This window comes from Talpa europaea, assembly GCF_964194135.1.
Source record: "Talpa europaea genome assembly, chromosome: 7".
Classification (NCBI taxonomy): Eukaryota; Metazoa; Chordata; class Mammalia; order Eulipotyphla; family Talpidae; genus Talpa; species Talpa europaea.
In genome coordinates, this window is record NC_140074.1 from 119,825,308 (window position 1) to 119,843,875 (window position 18,568).

Genomic DNA, 18,568 nt, shown 5'->3' on the forward strand with positions numbered 1-18,568 from the left:
TCCCCTAGGGGAGAGATTTCCATTTCATTGTCTCAGATATAAGATCCTGAGGGAAAATAACAACATGAAAAAAGAGTGCTTGATAACTAGTGTGGATTTTCTGTACAAATTCAAAGAGATTAAGAAAATCATATGCAACAGTTATAAAGGCAGATACATTCTCATGATAGAGAGGTGTGTCCCTGGTGGAGAAATCCGAATAAGACCAGCTCAAAATGTGGGTTCCCAAGTTGACTCATATTGGAATCTCTTGGGAATAAAAAATACTGATGTCAGGTGGGCACTGAGTGTGAGATTGGTAATTCTGGTGTCTTGGGTAGGGTGTGCTCAGAAGCAAACTGAAAATGTAGAGGTGTCAGAGCAAATATTACTTGGGAGATGATCCTAAAAGAATTGTCAAGAACCTGAGGGGAATAGAAGCTAAAATAGAACATTTTAATGAGCTGATTACTCCTGAGGGTAGCTGGGTTCAATCCCATGAGGACACCCAGATACTAACACAACATGCCCTGCCAAAATGGAAAAAGCTAGGGTGCTCATCCACTGACTCTTGCCTACTGGTTGAGTGCTGTTCCTGGAGGTATCAGCTCCTCACTTCCTGTCCACCCAGATCTTGCTCCTTCATCCGAATCCCTTACTCAGACTCCATGTGTAAGAATCCTAGTCCCGGGCCTCCCTGGTGGCTCAAGAGGCTAAGCACCACACTATGAAGCAATCCGCAGCCTCTGAAGCATGAGTTCGGTCCCTGGCCGGCCAGGGAGCAACCCACGTGGTGAAGCAGACCTCTCCTCTCTCCCACTTCTCCCCTCAGCAATGTATTTCATCAATCTTCCTGTTCTGTTCCCCGCTCTGTCTTTGGTGAATCCTCTCACCCCTTCACCCCACATCTCTGGCCTGTACCCCAGCTCTTGTATGCATACATAAATAATAAATCTTTAAAAAAGAAAAGACTCCATTGTCCCTCTGACAAAAGAATGGTAGGTACCAGAGGGGAGGTGGGGGAAGTGCTTGGTGGTGGATGGTGACTAGACATTTGGTGGTGAGTGTGGTGTGAATTATACACTGAAGAAATAAGAAACTGTACACCTGCAACCTATAGTGTTATAAACCAATGTTAACTTCAATAAAAAGGTAAGAAGAAGCCATCTTCCTACTTAGAACAGGAGAGCTGAGGGATGAAGGTGATGCCCTGGCCTCACCCTCTGTATCTAATCTTCCTGCAGGAAGAACAGAACAGTTGACAAGAAAGGATGACAAGTCAAGAAAGCAATATTGAGTAAAGATGCTCTTATATTTGCATGCCTAGAATATTAAGTTTCATTTCAGAGTAAGAATACTAGTACACGAGAAATTGTGGCAGGGAACAAATATATCAGCTGGGATGACATGTTAGCTGACAGATTTCAGAGAATATTCAAATTTGGTTGTCATTAGGGAGAAATAGCAACATGTGGGGGAAGCAATATATTCAGGTGTCAAACCCAGTTTAAGATCACAGTTGTCCGACATCAAGAAAATTGGTTCACAAAAACATTGGGTGCAGATCAGGGCACTTAGCAGCAAGAAGCACTGGAGCAGGCTGGGCGGCAACAGCTGGACACACAGCAGCTGGGTCTGCAGCAGGTGGTCTTGCAGCAGGTGGTCTGGTAGCAGCTAGAGATGGAGCAGCTGGGCCTGCAACAGCTGGAACCACAGCTAGGGCGGCAGCAACTGGAGATGCAGCAAGTGGGCTTGCAGCAGCTGGAAACACAACTGGGGCGGCAGCAGCTGGAGATGCAGCAAGTGGGCTTGTAGCAGCTGGAAACACAGCTGGGGCGGCAGCAGCTGGAGATGCAGCAGCTGGGCCTGCAACAGCTGGAGCCACAGCTGGGGCGGCAGCAGCTGGAGATGCAGCAGCTGGGCCTGCAACAACTGGAGCCACAGCTGGGGCGGCAGCAGCTGGAGATGCAGCAGCTGGGCCTGCAACAGCTGGAGCCACAGCTGGGGCGGCAGCAACTGGAGATGTAGCAGCTGGGCCGGCAGCACACAGACTGGCAGCACTGGGGCCGACAGCAGCAGGACTCTTCACAGCTCTGCTCGGAACACACAGAGCCACAGCGAGAGTAGACCATGGTGTCAGATGGTGGAGGATCTAGGAGAGTTTTCAGGAAGGTGCTAGGAAGGTTTGGAGTCTCCTGGCCCTGGGTCACCTTTTATACCCTGCAAAGGGGCTGCTGTCCTCAGATGCAGCTCTCTGCCTCGTCATTGTCTGTCCTAATTAACTGGCAATTAGCAAAAGAAGTTAGTTTGTCTTCCTGGCCAAACGTGTCAAGGAGGAGAGAAAACATGATCCCTTCCCCAAAGTGTCAGGAGTCACCCTCCAGCTCCATCTGCTCCCTGTGGTTTGGCTTTCTCTCCTCAAGGAAAGCTGCCCTGGGGTGGCAGCTCCTGGTGGCACGTGCACGAGTCAGGCTTATAGGTGTCGTGTCCACTCTCGGGAAAAAGAATGTGAATCCATCATCATGTTGGTGTCCAGCGGCACAAAACTGCATTTCAGCCTCATGGCTCATTCTGTGAGTCAGGCAGGCAGAGGAGGATCGAACGTGCCCCAGGGCGCTGGCACCAGGGAAAGGAGACTTGGAGGAAACAGTCCTTCCCCACTGTGAACCATTTCTCGTATTCTAGACTTCTGGTGGGAAACAATTATTGAAAGGAGGAAAACTAAATTGTGAAATTTTGATGTTTATTTCACTTTATTGAGGTATACTTAATATGTAAAAAATTGACCTTCATATTTTCGTTTTGATGAATTGGAACATATCATAGCCTTAGCCTGAGACCTCAGGCTTAACATGTGTGAACTTGCCGCCCTGCGCTGCTAGCTGGTTAGCAATGTTGCACAGAAAGACCTCTAAAGTCATTCATTCACATGCTGCCAATTTATACCTATTGGACAACAATTACCCATACCACCCTCCCCTGAAAACTGTCATTTTATTTTTTGCTTCAGTGAATTTGTCTATTCCAGACACTACCTACACATGGACTCCTGCAGTGTTAGCCCATCAGTAGCTAACTTCCATTACTCAGCTTCTTGTCTTGTAGGTCTCTCCCTGGTGTTGCAAATGGTGGGACTTTTTCTTGTTCATCACTGAACAGTATCCCATTGTAATATATTATCTGCTTGCCTGTCAGCAAGCGTTTGGGTAGGTTGCATATCTTGACTGTTGTGGATAACCCTACAATCACCATGGCAGTAGTTTCTTTTCAAGATCTGTGTTTCAAGTCTTTCAGCTGTGTGCCCAAAACTGGGGTGCTGGGTTAGAGCACAGTTTTTAATTTTTTAAGGCACACCCATACCTTTTCCACAGTGACTGCTCCAGTTTGCTTTCCCACCACAGGTACCAGAGTTCTAATTTCTCACCTTCTTGCCAACACAGGTTATCTTGTTCTGTCTTTGTCAGACTCAGAGGTATGAGATGATAACTCATTTTCTCCAGAAGCAATTATCTAAAGTTTAGTTTAGAGGTTTGGGGGGAAGTGGCTGCAGAGAGAGAGAGAGAGAGAGAGAGAGAGAGAGAGAGAGAGAGAGAGAGAGAGAGAGAGAGAGAGAGAGAGAGAGAGAAGCTGTTTCAGAAGGTTCAAGACCACAGCTCTCTGTTTGGCGGGTGCTGATTCTTGTTGCTGTGGGTTTTATAGGGCATATCAACTCAAATCCTCTGCTTTCAAGATTTACTTCCCAGCCCGTTAGACTGTCCAGTGTCCTTATCTTTTACTCTAATTATTAAATTATTACCAGCATCTTGTTGTCTCTGTTGAATCAATGGCTCTGATGATGGTGTGTCATCCCCTGCTTGGTTTTTCAAGTTATTGATCAGATTTTACTCCTTAGGTCTTTATTTTCAACAGTGAGACAGGATATGGATAGCTATTATGGAAGTGTGTTACTGAAAAAGGAAGAGGAAGCATCTTTGAGCATTGAGAACACACCAGGAAAATGCTTTTAATTCAGGGGTTCATGAGATAAATGGAGGTCAGCTGGGTACCTTACAAGTAAAATTGCCTGGTTGGTGCCATCATGACCCATCAGGAGCAGATGGCAAATCTTGGGGAGTTGAGTCTGAAGACGAGAGAGCTGGGTGCAGACACCCTGCCCCGCCGGAGGGCTGTGAGGGAGCCTGGCCCAGGCTGCGGGCTCGCCCGGGAGGGGCTCACAGAGAAGCAGGAGCTCATCTCTGCCCCGTGGGGATGGTGCTGAATGGGATGTCAGTGCAGGGTGTGGGGAAGCCAGGGCTGCTGAGAAACCTCAGGAACCCACAGGAGACCCTGGATGGGGGAAGTTGGGGGCTTCTCTGCCATAAGGCCACAAGCCGAGCTCCTGGTGGTGCCTTTTTGTTTTGAGCAGTTTCTGCTCCTGCCCTGGGCTGATCCAGGTTGACACAGGAGCGAGACAGCAGCCTGGGCCTGGACCAGACTGTGTGGAGCTGGCCTGTGTCTGAGACTGTGTGGGCATAACGCTGATGGGCCAGATGAGGCGCTTTGTTGACAAGTTCCTGCGCCTCACTGTGTCACAGCAGGTGGGCAAACAAAAGCCATTTCTGAGTTACTATGGGGACACAGGCCCTCGGGAGCCCCGTAATGGTTTAAGAAAGCAGCTCCAAAGTTTCCATAAGTTTTCTTTGTATAGGTCCTTTACCTCTTTTGTTAGATTTATTCCCAAATATTTGATTTTTTTTTGTTTCAATAACAAAAGGGATGGTTTTTTTGATTTCTTCTTCTTCAGATTTATTGTTTGTGTATAGGAAGGCTACTGACTTTTGCGTGTTGATTTTGTATCCTGCCACTTTACTGAACTGATTGATGAGTTGAATTAGCTTTTCTGTGGAGTTTTTGGGGTTCTCTATGTATAATATCATATCGTCTGCAAATAGTGATAGTTTGACTTCTTCTTTTCCTATTTGGATTCCTTGGATGTCTTTCTCTTGTCTTATTGCCCTGGCTAGGACTTCCAGTATTATATTGAAAAGCAGTGGTGAGAGTGGACATCCTTGTCTTGTTCCAGATCTTAATGGAATTGCTTTCAGCTTTTCACCATTGAGAATGATACTGGCTGTTGGCTTGTCATAGATGGCCTTTATGATGTTGAGGTATGTTCCTTGTATCCCAAGAATTTCAAGGGCTTTTATCATGAATGGGTGTTGCACTTTGTCGAAAGCTTTCTCAGCATCTATTGATATTATCATATGGTTTTTATATTTCTTTTTGTTGATGTGTTGAGAGGTAAAGGACCTATACAAAGAAAACTATAAAACACTGTTAAAAGAAATAGAAAAAGACACAAAGAAATGGAGAGACATCCCCTGCTCGTGGATTGGAAGAATAAACATTATTAAAATGGCCATCCTTCCAAAAGCAATATACAGATTCAATGCTATTCCAATCAAAATTTCAATGCCATTCTTCAAAGAAATAGAACAATTATTGATGAAATTCATATGGAATCACAAAAAACCCCGAATAGCCAAAGCTCTCCTGAAAAAAAAAAGAAGGGAATGGAGGCATTACACTCCCAGACTTCAAACTATACTACAAAGCCATAATCATCAAAACTGCATGGTATTGGAACAAGAACAGACATACAGACCAATGGAATTGAATAGAAAATCCAGAAATAAACCCACAGATTTATGGTCAACTAATCTTTGACAAAGGAGCAAAGACTATGCATTGGAGCAAAGAAAGTTTGTTCAATAAATGGTGCTGGGAAAACTGGGTCGCTACATGCAAAAGAATGAAGCTTGACCACTACCTCACACCATACACAAAAATCAACTCAAAATGGATTAAAGAACTAGACATAAGACCTGAAACCATAAAATATATAGAAGGAAATATAGGCGAAACACTATGTGATTTGCACATCAAAGACATCTTTACAAACACATCACCCAAAGCAGTGATAGTGAAGGCAAAGATAAACAGCTGGGACTACATCAAATTAAAGAGCTTCTGCACAGCAAAAGAGACAATAACAAAAACAAAGAGAAACCCCACCAACTGGGAGAACATTTTTGCACCCAACACTTATGATAAAGGACTGATCACAAAAATCTGCAAAGAGCTGATGAGACTCAACAACAACAAAGAAAATAATCCAGTCAAAAAATGGGCAGAAGAGCTAAAAAGAAACTTCTCTGAAGAGGAAATGCAAATGGCCAACAGGCATATGAAAAAATGTTCAACATCACTTGCCATCAGGGAAATGCAAATCAAAACTACCATGAGATACCATCTTACACCAGTGAGAATGGCACATATTAAAAAAACTAGCAACAACAAATGCTGGCGAGGGTGTGGAGAAAAAGGAACTCTTCTGCACTGTTGGTGGGAGTGCAAACTGGTCCAACCACTGTGGAAAGCTGTGTGGAGATTTCTGGACCTACTAAACATAGAGCTTCCATATGATCCAGCAATTCCACTCCTAGGTATTTACCCAAAGGACACAGAAACATCAATTCCAAAGAACACCTGCACCCCTATGTTTATAGCAGCACTGTTTACAATAGCTAAGCTTTGGAAACAACCCAAATGCCCAAAAATAGATGACTGGATCAAGAAGATGTGGTACATATATACCATGGAATATTACTCAGCATTCAAAAAAGATAAACACATGCAATTTGCAGCAACATGGATGGCGCTGGAAAGGATCATGCTCAGCGAAATAAGCCAAAAAGAAAAAGAAAAATACCGAATGGTCTCACTCATAGCAGGAATCTAGAAAACTTAAATAAGGGGCCAGGAAAATGAATAACTATAAGAAAGTGAAAATCAAAATCAACAAAAAACTATGAACCAGAGACACTTTTAGGGGGGTGGGGGCGGGAGGGGAGGGATTGGGGTCAGAATGGGGGGGCTGCAATTGTATGGGGAATATAACAATAAAATTTATTATTAAAAAAAAAAAGGTGGACTCAAAAGTCCAGAGAAGTGGCTAAAAATCAAAAAAAAAAAAAAATCAAAAAAATAAATAAATAAATAAATAAAATTTCATCAAAAAAAAAAAAAAAAGAAAATATACAGCAGAGCAGATGTTGACAGGCCATTGTGATTTATCAGAAATGATCTTATTTCATACTAATTATAATCTACTCTGGAATTTTGTGAAAGATTTTTTAAACCAGGATTAGACAGGTTTTTACGAGCATGCCCACTCTGTTCTGGCGAGGTCATGGCAACAGGGGCCCAGTGTTTGTCCTGAAGTAGGTAACAGGGCTCTGTGCCAGCCCCGTGCTTTCGTCTGGCTGACTTTGGGCCTAAGAAGTGAGCCTTCAACTTCCAGTTTCTGCCGGGGAGGACTGGCCCTCTTTGGCCACCTGATGTAATGTCTAAGGGCACGCTGGAATCCTCACAAGTGGTGAATTATGAGTTAGGCAGCTCCTGCTCTTGAAGTTAGTTACGTGTCTGTCACTACACTGTTGTGCACTGACCTCTGCCCGGAGGCAAACCCACAGTTTGGAATTTGTTTGCAAGTGTGATTAGGGCTGAAACTTAGTTGAGAAAATCATAGAAGGAACTAGAACATTCTGAAGGATGACTGGTGAGAGGGAAATAGAAAACCTCCAAGGGCACAAAAAAAAAAAAATTTTTCCATAAGACCTCACATTTTGGGAAAAAACATCCATGTGGAATCTGATGACTGGTGTCTACTGATTAACCACTGGGGAGCATTTGTATTTATTTTAATTTATTTGTTGAATGGGATTTTTAAAACCTCATGGGTTGCATGTTTCTCTACATGTGTGTATATATTTATGTGTGTGCATGTGTGTATGTTATTTAGAATAAGATAAGATTATGTTTGGAAATCTCTCTTCAATTCTTTGAGCTCTTGTCCAATGTCCTTCATGTTGACTTTTTCATGCAAATGAAATTTGTTTGGTTTAATGGATGAAATAGCATCTCCTTCCTTCTATTCTTCATACAAGGACCTAGCTGTCCTATGCCATTTAATTAGTAATCCTTCCTCTCTGTAATGATTTCTAAAGTGCCACCATTGTCCTATACCTAATTCGACTAGTGATGTATAACAATATTGAAAGGTGCCCAGTGTGGTTTTTTCAAAAAAGAAAAAAAAATCCAGATGGCAAGCTTAAGTAAAATGTTCAAGATCACTACAGTCAGAAATCTGGCTGAAGTCTGAACCCCAATTCACAGGCTACCCCCTGTGCAGAATTGCCTCTATTTATTGGTTACTATCAATTCTTTGGGGACCTTTAAATTTTTCATAGCAGTTTTAATCCATAGCTCTCAAGTTTCACCTTCTAATTTCAAAGATCTTCCCCTTTCACCTTTTCTCATTTCTACTCTGAGACTAAATTCTTTTCTGATATGCATTTCATGCGTGAATACCACTTTAATTTTTTGTTGTAGGGATCCCTGAGGACATGCACTACTGTACACATTGAATATTTTATAATAAGAGATAAGGAGAGATGAGCAATTCAATGTCTTTGGATGCTATAAAGTTTTATTAGAGAATATCAAGCAATTCTACTTTTAAATGGATTACATAGAAAAAATCTAGAACGGGAACATTTGAATACTCCTCTATTTTGAATCAGAATTAGTAATTCTAAAGCAATTTGATAGCCAAATTTGACTATCACTTCTGATTCACTAGTGATGAGATGTGTTACAAAAAGAACGAGTAATATTTGGAGACCCGAGGTTTGCACATCAGTCCGTGGGTCTATTTGTAAACTCATGACACCAGGTGCCATGTTTCTGTTGATTTAGCTTCTCACTTTCTAGACTGAAGGGTGGTCAAGAAGGGTCTGGGTCCAGAGCAGGACACTCAGCAGCAAGAACCAGCAGAGCAGCAGGGGCGGCAGCAGCTGGAGCCACAGCAGGTGGGGCGGCAGCAGCTGGAGATGCAGCAGCTGGGGCGGCAGCAGACTGGGCGGCAGCAGCTGGAGCCACAGCAGCTAGAGCTGGAGCCACAGCAGGAGGGGCGGCAGCAGCTGGAGATGCAGCAGCTGGGGCGGCAGCAAGGGGAGCTGCAGGGGGAGCAGCAAGGTGGGGGGCAGCAAGGCCTGCAGCAGGGGGAGCAGCAAGGTGGGGGGCAGCAAGGCCTGCAGCAGGGGGAGCAGCAAGGTGGGGGGCAGCAAGGCCTGCAGCAGGGGGAGCAGCAAGGTGGGGGGCAGCAAGGCCTACAGCAGGGGGAGCAGCAAGGTGGGGGGCAGCAAGGCCTGCAGCAGGGGGAGCAGCAAGGTGGGGGGCAGCAAGGCTTGCAGCAGGGGGAGCAGCAAGGTGGGGGGCAGCAAGGCTTGCAGCAAGGGGAGCAGCAGGGAGTGCAGCAGCTGGGCCTGCAGCAGGTGGTCGTGCAGCAGGTGGGCTGGCAGCAGGTAGGCTGGCAGCAAGGGGCGCAGCAGGTCTCCTGGGAGGAGGCCTGGCCACAGCCCTGCTCAGAGCAGACGGAGCCACAACGGGAGTTGACCATGGTGTCAGAGGGTGGAGATGCTGGGTGGGTTTCCAGGAGAGTGTATATATTGAATCTGGAAATCTTCTTGTTCCATGTTCCTTTTATACCATGCTGAATGAGCTCTTCCTTCTTATTGTTTACCTTAGTTAGGAAGCAATTGATAAATCAGGCAATTATTTTTCCAAACTGGAGGCAGAACTTTGTTTTCTTTTCCTGGTAGATTAGGGTTTTTCCCATTGACATTTCCTGTGTCACCTCTTAACTTCCTCCTTTGTACGCCTCATTTTTGCTCAGATGCCTGTGAAATATATAAACTACATGTGCTGACTCTCACTCATTCCTCCTGAAACTCTTCCTGTCCTTCCTTTTGGCATAATCTATGCTTATAGACACTGCAGCTTCTTTCATAAAGCAGTTGTCATTTGAAATTTAACATGAAGTAGTCTTGTGTCTCTCCTCTCTATCTGTGGGTCCTACCAAATGCACAATTTTTGCAACATTCCCTAATGACAAAAGATTTTGTATGGTCCAATCCAGATCCAAGGAAATCTCAGAAGGGTAGATTGAAGAATGGAAAGGCAAAGTAAAATCCACCGGTGTGGTCAGTTGTAAGCAGAAATTTGGGCACAGACAGAGAACCCCCAGGGCATCCAGCTGTGTTCTTCTCCCATCTCTTTATCTTGAAAATAAGACTATTTGGGACAAGCATGTATCTGAAATGGATGTAACCCTTCAGGTATCACTACTGGAATTGGTAATGTTGCTTACATGACTGAAAATATGTATATTTATGTACAAAAAGAATCTACTTTGTAATGTCAATTTTGTAGAAATTATGTTTAAAGATATTAATGTAATTTCCATATAAATAGTCATTACCTCTGGTTGATGGGCTTATGGAAATTTTAATTTTTTAACACTTTTGCCTTGTACTTTTTCTTTGATGACTTGTTTTTCTTTTGTAAAACACAGAAAAAAATTTAAAGAAAGCATTGTCTTGCTTTGACACTACTTAGTGATCTCTACCATGGCCCACTGAGACTGGGGATTGGGGGAGATTCCAGGTCAGCATGTGCTCAGTCTTGCTCTACTGGCTGTTAAGATATTGAAGTTCTGTTGATAAACTACCTCTACCCTGATCTCCCCAATGCCTCCCTCAATAGCTCCTCCCTGAGGTCCAACAAGAAAAAGTAAAAGCCAATAACCCAAGAACACCAGAGAGGGCTTCAGGTTCCTACTCTAAGGTGAAGCCCACCCTTAGCCCTGGATGTCCATTCTGATTAGTAGATGACCTTTAATTATTGGCTTTTAGATATTCTGAATCTTACTCATCCTCTGGAGTGCTGATTCACAACCCCAACACTGCCCACTGGTATGTTTCACGGGAGAACTTTCAACAAGTAAGTACCCCCTAAACTGCTCTGCCTCTGAACTGTTCCACAGACAGGAAGTCACAGCTCCCCAGAGGGAGGTTTGCTGTCAATGAGAGGGAGCCGTGGAGCCCTACAAAGCAGCATGCTTCTCTCTTGGTGTCAGTTGCACCTTCAGTCCCACTCAGGAGGTCTATGAAGGAACTTGACTTCCTTTCTGCATTCTTTATAGTTTCTGAGGCAACCCTGGTGCCTGGCTAGGCTTTCAAACTCCAGAATGAAATGTCAAGGTTAGAGATGGAGCCACAGGCCCTGGACAATGTAAAGAATGAACAAGAGGCACATGTGGACTTGGCAGCAGTGGATCAGGTTGGGGTGGACAGTAGACTCCAGAGAGGATCATAGCTAATTGACATGAGAAAACATGTTCAAATTCACTGTAATTAGAAAATACAACCTACAGCTATCAAGCTATCAAAACCTGTTTTCTCTTAACATATTGGTTAAAAACAAAAACAACAATAAGACTGGTCATAGTTAGGCAGGGCTGGATGGTGATATGTAGAAACCAGAAGGCTTATAGATACAATAAAATCATAAATTGATGCCACTCTTTGGAGAATGAAACAGCAAAATTTACTGTCTGGTACCCAGTAATCCCACTTTAAATTGCTAGACTATCCTTTCTTCTTGTCCTGTGACCTTTAACTGCTGAGCAACTACCATGGCTCTAACTTTTACCCTTTTTGTCCTCCATTTTTCTACACACTCTCCCTGTGTGATTTCATCCAATCTCTTAATGGGCAAGCACAACACACTTTTACCTACATCCTGACTTTTCCACTGAGTCACAGACTCCTACTTTTGGGTGAATATTATCCAAGTCCAAGTTGACATAGTAAAACAGAACTCTTACTTCCCCTCTCCCTCCAGAGTTATTCCTCCCTCAGTCTTCTTCATATCAGGAAATTGCACTTCACAGGCTCAGTTGCTACTTAAAAATTCTAGGTGAACTATGATTAATCCCTTCTCTCACTTTGCATGTCTGGATCATCAATAAGTTTCAACTAGGTCTCAACAACTTTCCCAGTACATTCACTTTCCTCTGCCTCCACTGTCACAGCCTTTCTCCAAGTAACTCTTTACTCTCACTTGTCTAATGAAATAATCATCTCTTATTTTTTTAAAAGATTTATTTATATATTTATACAAGCTCTGGGTACAGTCAGAAGCACGGGAGGGTGAGAGAATTCACCAGAGCAGGGAGCAGAACAGGCAGACTGACGAAGTACACTGCTGAGGAGAGCAGCAGGCAATGGGCAGGAGAGGTCTATGCGCCATGTGGGACCCTCGCCTGGGGCCAGGGAACGAACCTGCACTGCAGAGGCTTCAGGCAGCTTCGCAGCCCAGGGCTCAATTGCTGTGCCACCAGAGGAGGCCCTGAAGTAATCATCTCTTGACTAATATCTCTGCTCTCTCCTTTGCTCATCTACAGCATATCTTAGACAACAGTTACAGAGTTGAATGAACCAATCACAGGCATGGAAATTGAAACAATAAAACTCTTCCCTAAAGCAAAAGCTATTCTTGTTCAAATTGTTTCTAAAACTCAAGAGGGAATGCTCCCTCGTGCATTTTATGATGACAACATTATCTTAGTACTGACCCAGAGGAAGACAGCAAATACCTTGGAATTATAACCTATCCAAGAAGATGAAGGACTTATACAATGAGAACTACAAGATGTTATTGAAGGATTTAGGTAGTGACATGATATATAAAGACATTCCGTGCTTGGGAATGAGGAGAATCAATATAAATGACTATCCTACCAAAAGTGATATATACATTTGATGCAGTCCCCATGGAAATAAAAATATTCTTCAAAGAAATTGAACAAAAAACAATGAAATTTATATGGAACCATAAAAGACCACCAACATATCAATACTTAATTCATGATAAAGGAGCCATGACAATATAATGGGGGAAGGAGAATGTCTTTAACAAATGGTCCTGGGAAAACCAGAAGGTCACATGAAATCAATGAAGAGGAATCAATCTCTGTCTAACTCCATGCACAAAAATAAATTCATAATGAATTACTTATTTAGACATAAGATCCACAACAATAAAATTTATATAGAAGAAAACATTATGAATATATTTCATAACAACAATGTTGGAGGTATTTTTGGAGACTGGATGTCTACGGCAAGGGAAATAAAAGCAAAAATAAACAATTGGGATTACCTCAAATTAATAGCTATTACATAGTGTAAGAAAAATATAAGCAGATTAAAAAGACAACCTACTGAAAGGGAGGAAATATTCACATATTACACAACTGAAAAGGGATTAGTATCTAAGAAGTATTTTAAAAAGTATGCAATTCAACAATAGGTGAATAAATGGGTAATAAATGGGCAGCAGATCTGCACAATGTACTAAAGAGGATATCCAGAAGACCAAAAGAATCTATAGAAAAATGTTCATTGTTGCTAACAATAAAAGAGATGTAGGTTAAAACCACAAGATATCATCTCATACCTATGAAAATTGCACATACTAAAATGACCCCCAATGACAGTGCTGGAGAGGATGTGGAGAAAGAGGATCCCTGTTACATGGTCAGTGGGAATGTAAATGGATGCAGCAATTATGGAAAATGATCTGGGTTTACCTTAAAAAACTAAAAATGGAAACACAGTATGACTCAGCAATCCCACTCTTGGGTATCTATCCAAAGAATGTGGAACCATCAACTCAAAAACCTATATACTCTACTGAAGCATGATTTATTATAAGTAAGACATGGAAGCAACCTAAATACCCATCATCAACAGTGGATCTAGAAGATGTGGTATATCCATGTTTAGGGAACACTATTCATTTGTCTTTGTCATTTACATCAAAATGGAAGGCATTTGAGGGAATTATGAGTAGTAAAGTAAATTAGAATGACAGAGACAAACGGTACACATTTACATAACTGTAAATGATGATTAAATAAAATAAAAACTAGTGGACTTTATTAGACGAAGTGAGGGTCCTAAGTGGGGGAGAGGGAGGAGGATGGGGCTATATAAGGGATGGTGAGAAAAAATAAGAAATAAATGATAAAAAAAAATTGCCCTTTAGCTGTTTTCTAGCACACTTAAAGCATCATTAAGAATCATTGCTAAAAAATGCCTCTAAGTGGTAGGTTCAAGGTGTCGGTTCAGAATATGATTCACTTGTAATTAGTGCTAAGTAGGTCCACACTGAGTTAAATATATCTCCTGTAATTATATTTACCTTCTCAATTTGCCTCACAAACATTCATTTCATGAAAGATGCCAAATTTCATGTGGGTATAGGCCAGGGAAAATTAGTCTATACATGTCCCAAATGGGATGTGTCCAAGATAATAAGATTTTATTGTGTGAATATCATAGCAAGAGATTTAAAAGGTGTAGGAGACATTCAGGGCATTGTCCTAATCCTGTTCTGGTGGTTCAGGTAATACATCAGCCAGGTAATGGGTGATTGCCCCAATGCATAACCCTCCCAGGAATGATAATGCCCTGAGAATGGAATCACTTTCCTAAGAGCAAAAGTGAGTCAATGATCCCATAGTCTTCAATATGCACAGAGTGGACAGTGTGGACAGGCTCATTAGAGATTGGTTTGGGCTCTAAAAGTGACTCATAAGGCTCATGTTACAACCAAGTTTTATGCTGGTCAGAAATCTTGAAAGAAATCTTAAAAGGTGTTTGTTGCATTTGTTAGAATTTATCAAACGGAATCCTGAGTGCCCTAGATTGTCACTTATCCATCTATTCTGCAAAGATTAAAAGTGCCCCTCTCTGGCCTCCCTGGTGGCACAGGTGGTTGAGCGCAGCGCTGTGAAGCTGTCTGCAACCTCTGCAGCGCCAGTTCAATCCCCGCCAACCTCGAGTAACCCACATGGCGAGCAGACCTCTCCTGTCATGCCTGCTGCTTCCCTCAGCAGTGTGTATCAGTCAGTCTGTCAGTTCTGCTCCCCACTCTGTCTCTGGTGAGTCTTCTCACCTTCCTACGCATCTGACCTGTACCCCGGTTCTTGTATAAAATTAAATAAATCTTAAAAAAAAAAGAAAGAGTGCCCCTCTCTGTCCCAAACACTGTCATGAACCTACTACTTGTTTTCTAAGATAGAGGGGTCATTGCCTCCTCTAGCAAACCCCTCCTGGTATCTTCCCCCAAACACCCTTCCCTTAGGTTCTATCTTCCACCAATCTGGGAGCATGCTCCTGATGTGTTTCTCATTATTTTACCAGCACTTTTCCCAAGCTCCAAAGCTAGTACCTCACAAGAGCTGCCCCATGCAGATGCTGACTGGATAACATCACATTACACAATCCTTTTAGTGCATTGTTGAATTTGGTTTGCTAAGATTTGTTGAGGATTTTTGCATCTATGTTCATTAGGGAAACTGGCCTGTCATTTTCCTTTTCGTGTGTATTGTTTTTGGTTTTGGTATTAGGGTAATGTTGGCTTTACAGAATGTTTCACTTTCTCATAAAACATAAATCACTTTCTCAACTTTTTGAAAGAGTTTGAGCAGAGTGGGTATTAGCTCATCTTTGAAGCTTTGGTAGACCTCAATGGTGAAGCTGTCTGTTCCTGGATTTTTAATTTTTGGAAGAATTTTGATTACTGTTTCAGTTTCCTTGTTTGTAATTTGTCTGTTCAAGTGTTCTATTTCTGCCCTTTTCAGTCCTGGATGATTGTAGGTTTCGAAGAATTTGTCCATCTTTCTGGATAATTGAAGTGACTAACATACATCTGTTCTTCTAACCCTCTGAATTTCTGAGATGTCACTTATAACTTTTCCTCTTTCGTTTTTTATCTTATTTGAGTTTTCTCTCTTCTTTCTTTTATGAGCCTAGCTAGCTATCTTGTTTTTTTTTTTTTTTTAAAGAACAATCCAGAAGGGTTAAACAATGACACAGTCATACTATGAACTATCTCTCAGCAGTAAAAGAGAGGAAACTACTGATGTACTTACAACCTGGATGACTCAAACGTAAATTATGTTGAGTGAAAAACAGCAGTCCCCCAAAGGTACATGGTTCCACTTATTAAAAATCTTGTAATGACAGATTTATAGACCTGGGAAACAGATCAGCAATTTGTCAGAGGTGAAGGTGATGGGAGTAGAGGGAGAAGAAGTATCCATAAAGGACAACAGAGATGGTTGGTGTGGTGCTAGAGGTGTTTTGTCTCTTGATTGATGCAATTGACATAAGGTATAATAGAATTAAAATAAAAATTAAGCAAAAATTTTGGAGCTCTTTTTATAGGCTCTAAAACTGTTAGAGATAAAGGAACAAACTTGCAGATGTACTGAAGTTACCTTAAAGGTTTCTGTCCTTATTATTTGAAACAAATGTGTGTGCTTGTACTAGCGTGTTTTGACTAGCTTCAGCCTCAAGAAGAACAATTATTGCCTTAAGATAAATTACTAATCATAAAGGACTGTGTTTAAGGATGCGACATTATTTACGATGCTATTAATGCCAGATTGCTCAATTGATATCTGAAAGGGATGTTTAAATTTGACTGTTTTTTTTAAAACTGAAGTGTGTTTTGGGCCTCCCCAGTGGCGCAGCGGTTGAGCGCTGGGTTGCAAAGCTGCCCACAGCCTCTGCAGCGCCGGTTCGATCCCCGGCTGCTCCCCGGCCACCAGAGGAGGGTCCCACATGGCGCGCAGACCTCTCCTGCCGCCCGCTGCTCCCCTCAGCAGTGTACTTCGGTCCTTCTGCCTGCTCTGCTCCCTGCTCTGGCTCTGGTGAATTCTCTCACCCTCCCGCGCTTCTGACTGTACCCAGTGCTTGTATAATAAAATAAATAAATAAATCTTAAAAAAAAAAAAAAACTGAAGTGTGTTTAGAATGAAGTTAATATCCTTAACTTTTGGATATTATTTGGTTGTGAAATGAAACCCCCCCCCCATGGAAAACTGAGATTGATTTGTACTTCCAACAGGAAAAATGTAGTTGTAAAGGAACAGAGTAGCAATGAGATAGCTGTCCTCATATCGGACTGCGCTGGTTATGACCACGTACCCTAAACTCACTTGTCCTGGTGGAATGTTAGGTAAAAACTGAAACTTGAACTGGATGGAGTCGGGGTAGATACCATGGCTTAGGACTTCGCCCACCACTGCTGATTACACTCCCCTCATGTCTAAGGATCCTCACGATTATTATCATTGCTACAGAGGATATGATTTCCTCATCTTGGTGTATCTGTGATGTTCTGCTGGTGCCACTCTTAGTAATTGTTCAGTTCAGTTACCTTGTTTATTTTGCTCCTACTCAAATATCTTTTCATTACAAGTGACATCAGACAGGACAAGTGAAGTGATGTGGCTGCAGGAAACCTTTGGTTGGCTTGTCTGATGCAAACAAATCTGCTTGAGGCACATGAGATCCGCAATATCTCAGGATATCTCAAGATTGCAGGTGCATCCAGCTGTCAAGTGTGACCTAAGTGCTCCCCCTAATGACCCATCCTTGTCTACGCTTCCCCAGGTCCTCCCTAGACATTCCCCAGAGTGGGTGCTTACTTATGCCCACATGCTCCACCACATGCTCTGACTAATGGCCTCCTCATTTGCTTATGACCCTTTCAGTACAGTATCATTAACATGAAGGAGGTTGGGGAGAGGCCAGGAGAACTGTCTCTAGCATATTTTTTCAAAGGCAACAAATTTTTTGACTCATCACTCTTGTCATCACAAAACTTAAACACTTCCCTGTTGTGCCCCTCTTCCTCTTTGTTTCATAGGTTTGTGACCCCCACATTTTCCCTAAATTTACTGAACTTATTCTAGTTATAAAAAGTATTCCTTCTCTATTTCTCTTCTCCAGGACAAGTATTTCCCTTTCTGATCAATACTACCCAGTATACCCTACCCAACTTAGACCATTCATTTAACTCTAAAATTGGATGGTGCACTCCTTGTAGGGCGCAACTATGCCTTGCATGTCTTGAAAAGTTCCCCCAGCCCAACAGTTCAATAAACATGCCAGCTGTCTGATTATTTCATGGACTGAATAGGAAGCATTTAAAAAGGTGTAAACCTATACCCCTAAATTGTACATGATGATATAAATCAATGTGACCTCAATTTTTTTTAAGATTTATTTATTTATTTATACAAGCACTGGGTACAGTCAGAAGCACGGGAGGGTGAGAGAATTCACCAGAACCAGGAACAGAACAGGCAGACCTGGGCCTCCCCAGTGGCACAGCCGTTGAACGCTGAGTTGCAAAGTTGCCCGCAGCCTCTGCAACGCTGGTTCGATCCCCAGCCGCTGGGTGAGGGTCCCACATGGCGTGCAGAACTCTCCTGCCGCCCGCTGCTCCCCTCAGCGGTGTACTTCGTCAGTCTGCCTGCTCTGCTCTCTGCTCTGACTCTGGTGAATTCTCTCACCTTCCCACGCTTCTGACTGTACCCAGTGCTTGTATAAATAAATAAATAAATATTTAAAAAAAAAAAAAAAAGAACAGGCAGACTGACAAAATACACTGCTGAGGGGAGCAGCGGGCAGCAGGAGAGGTCTTCCCACCATGTGGGATCCTCGCCGGTGGCCAGGGATCGAACTGGCTCTGCAGAGGCTGCGGGCAGCTTTGCAACCCAGCACTCAACCATTGCGCCACCAGGGGAGGCCCTGTGACCTCAATTTTTTTAAAAGTTACAAAA

The 18,568-nt window shown here is 42.7% G+C and overlaps 1 protein-coding gene across 1 annotated transcript; it reads right to left on the reverse strand.

Annotated features, from left to right (window-relative positions):
* Positions 1-1,553: 1,553 nt before the first annotated feature.
* LOC311173275 (uncharacterized protein) lies at positions 1,554-9,481 on the reverse strand (the record flags this gene model as incomplete). The annotated part of the gene is made up of 3 exons (XM_084237133.1): positions 1,554-2,039; positions 8,876-9,038; positions 9,348-9,481. 3 exons carry the CDS (start codon positions 9,479-9,481, stop codon positions 1,554-1,556), a joined length of 783 nt encoding a protein of 260 aa, XP_084093259.1.
* Positions 9,482-18,568: the final 9,087 nt, after the last annotated feature.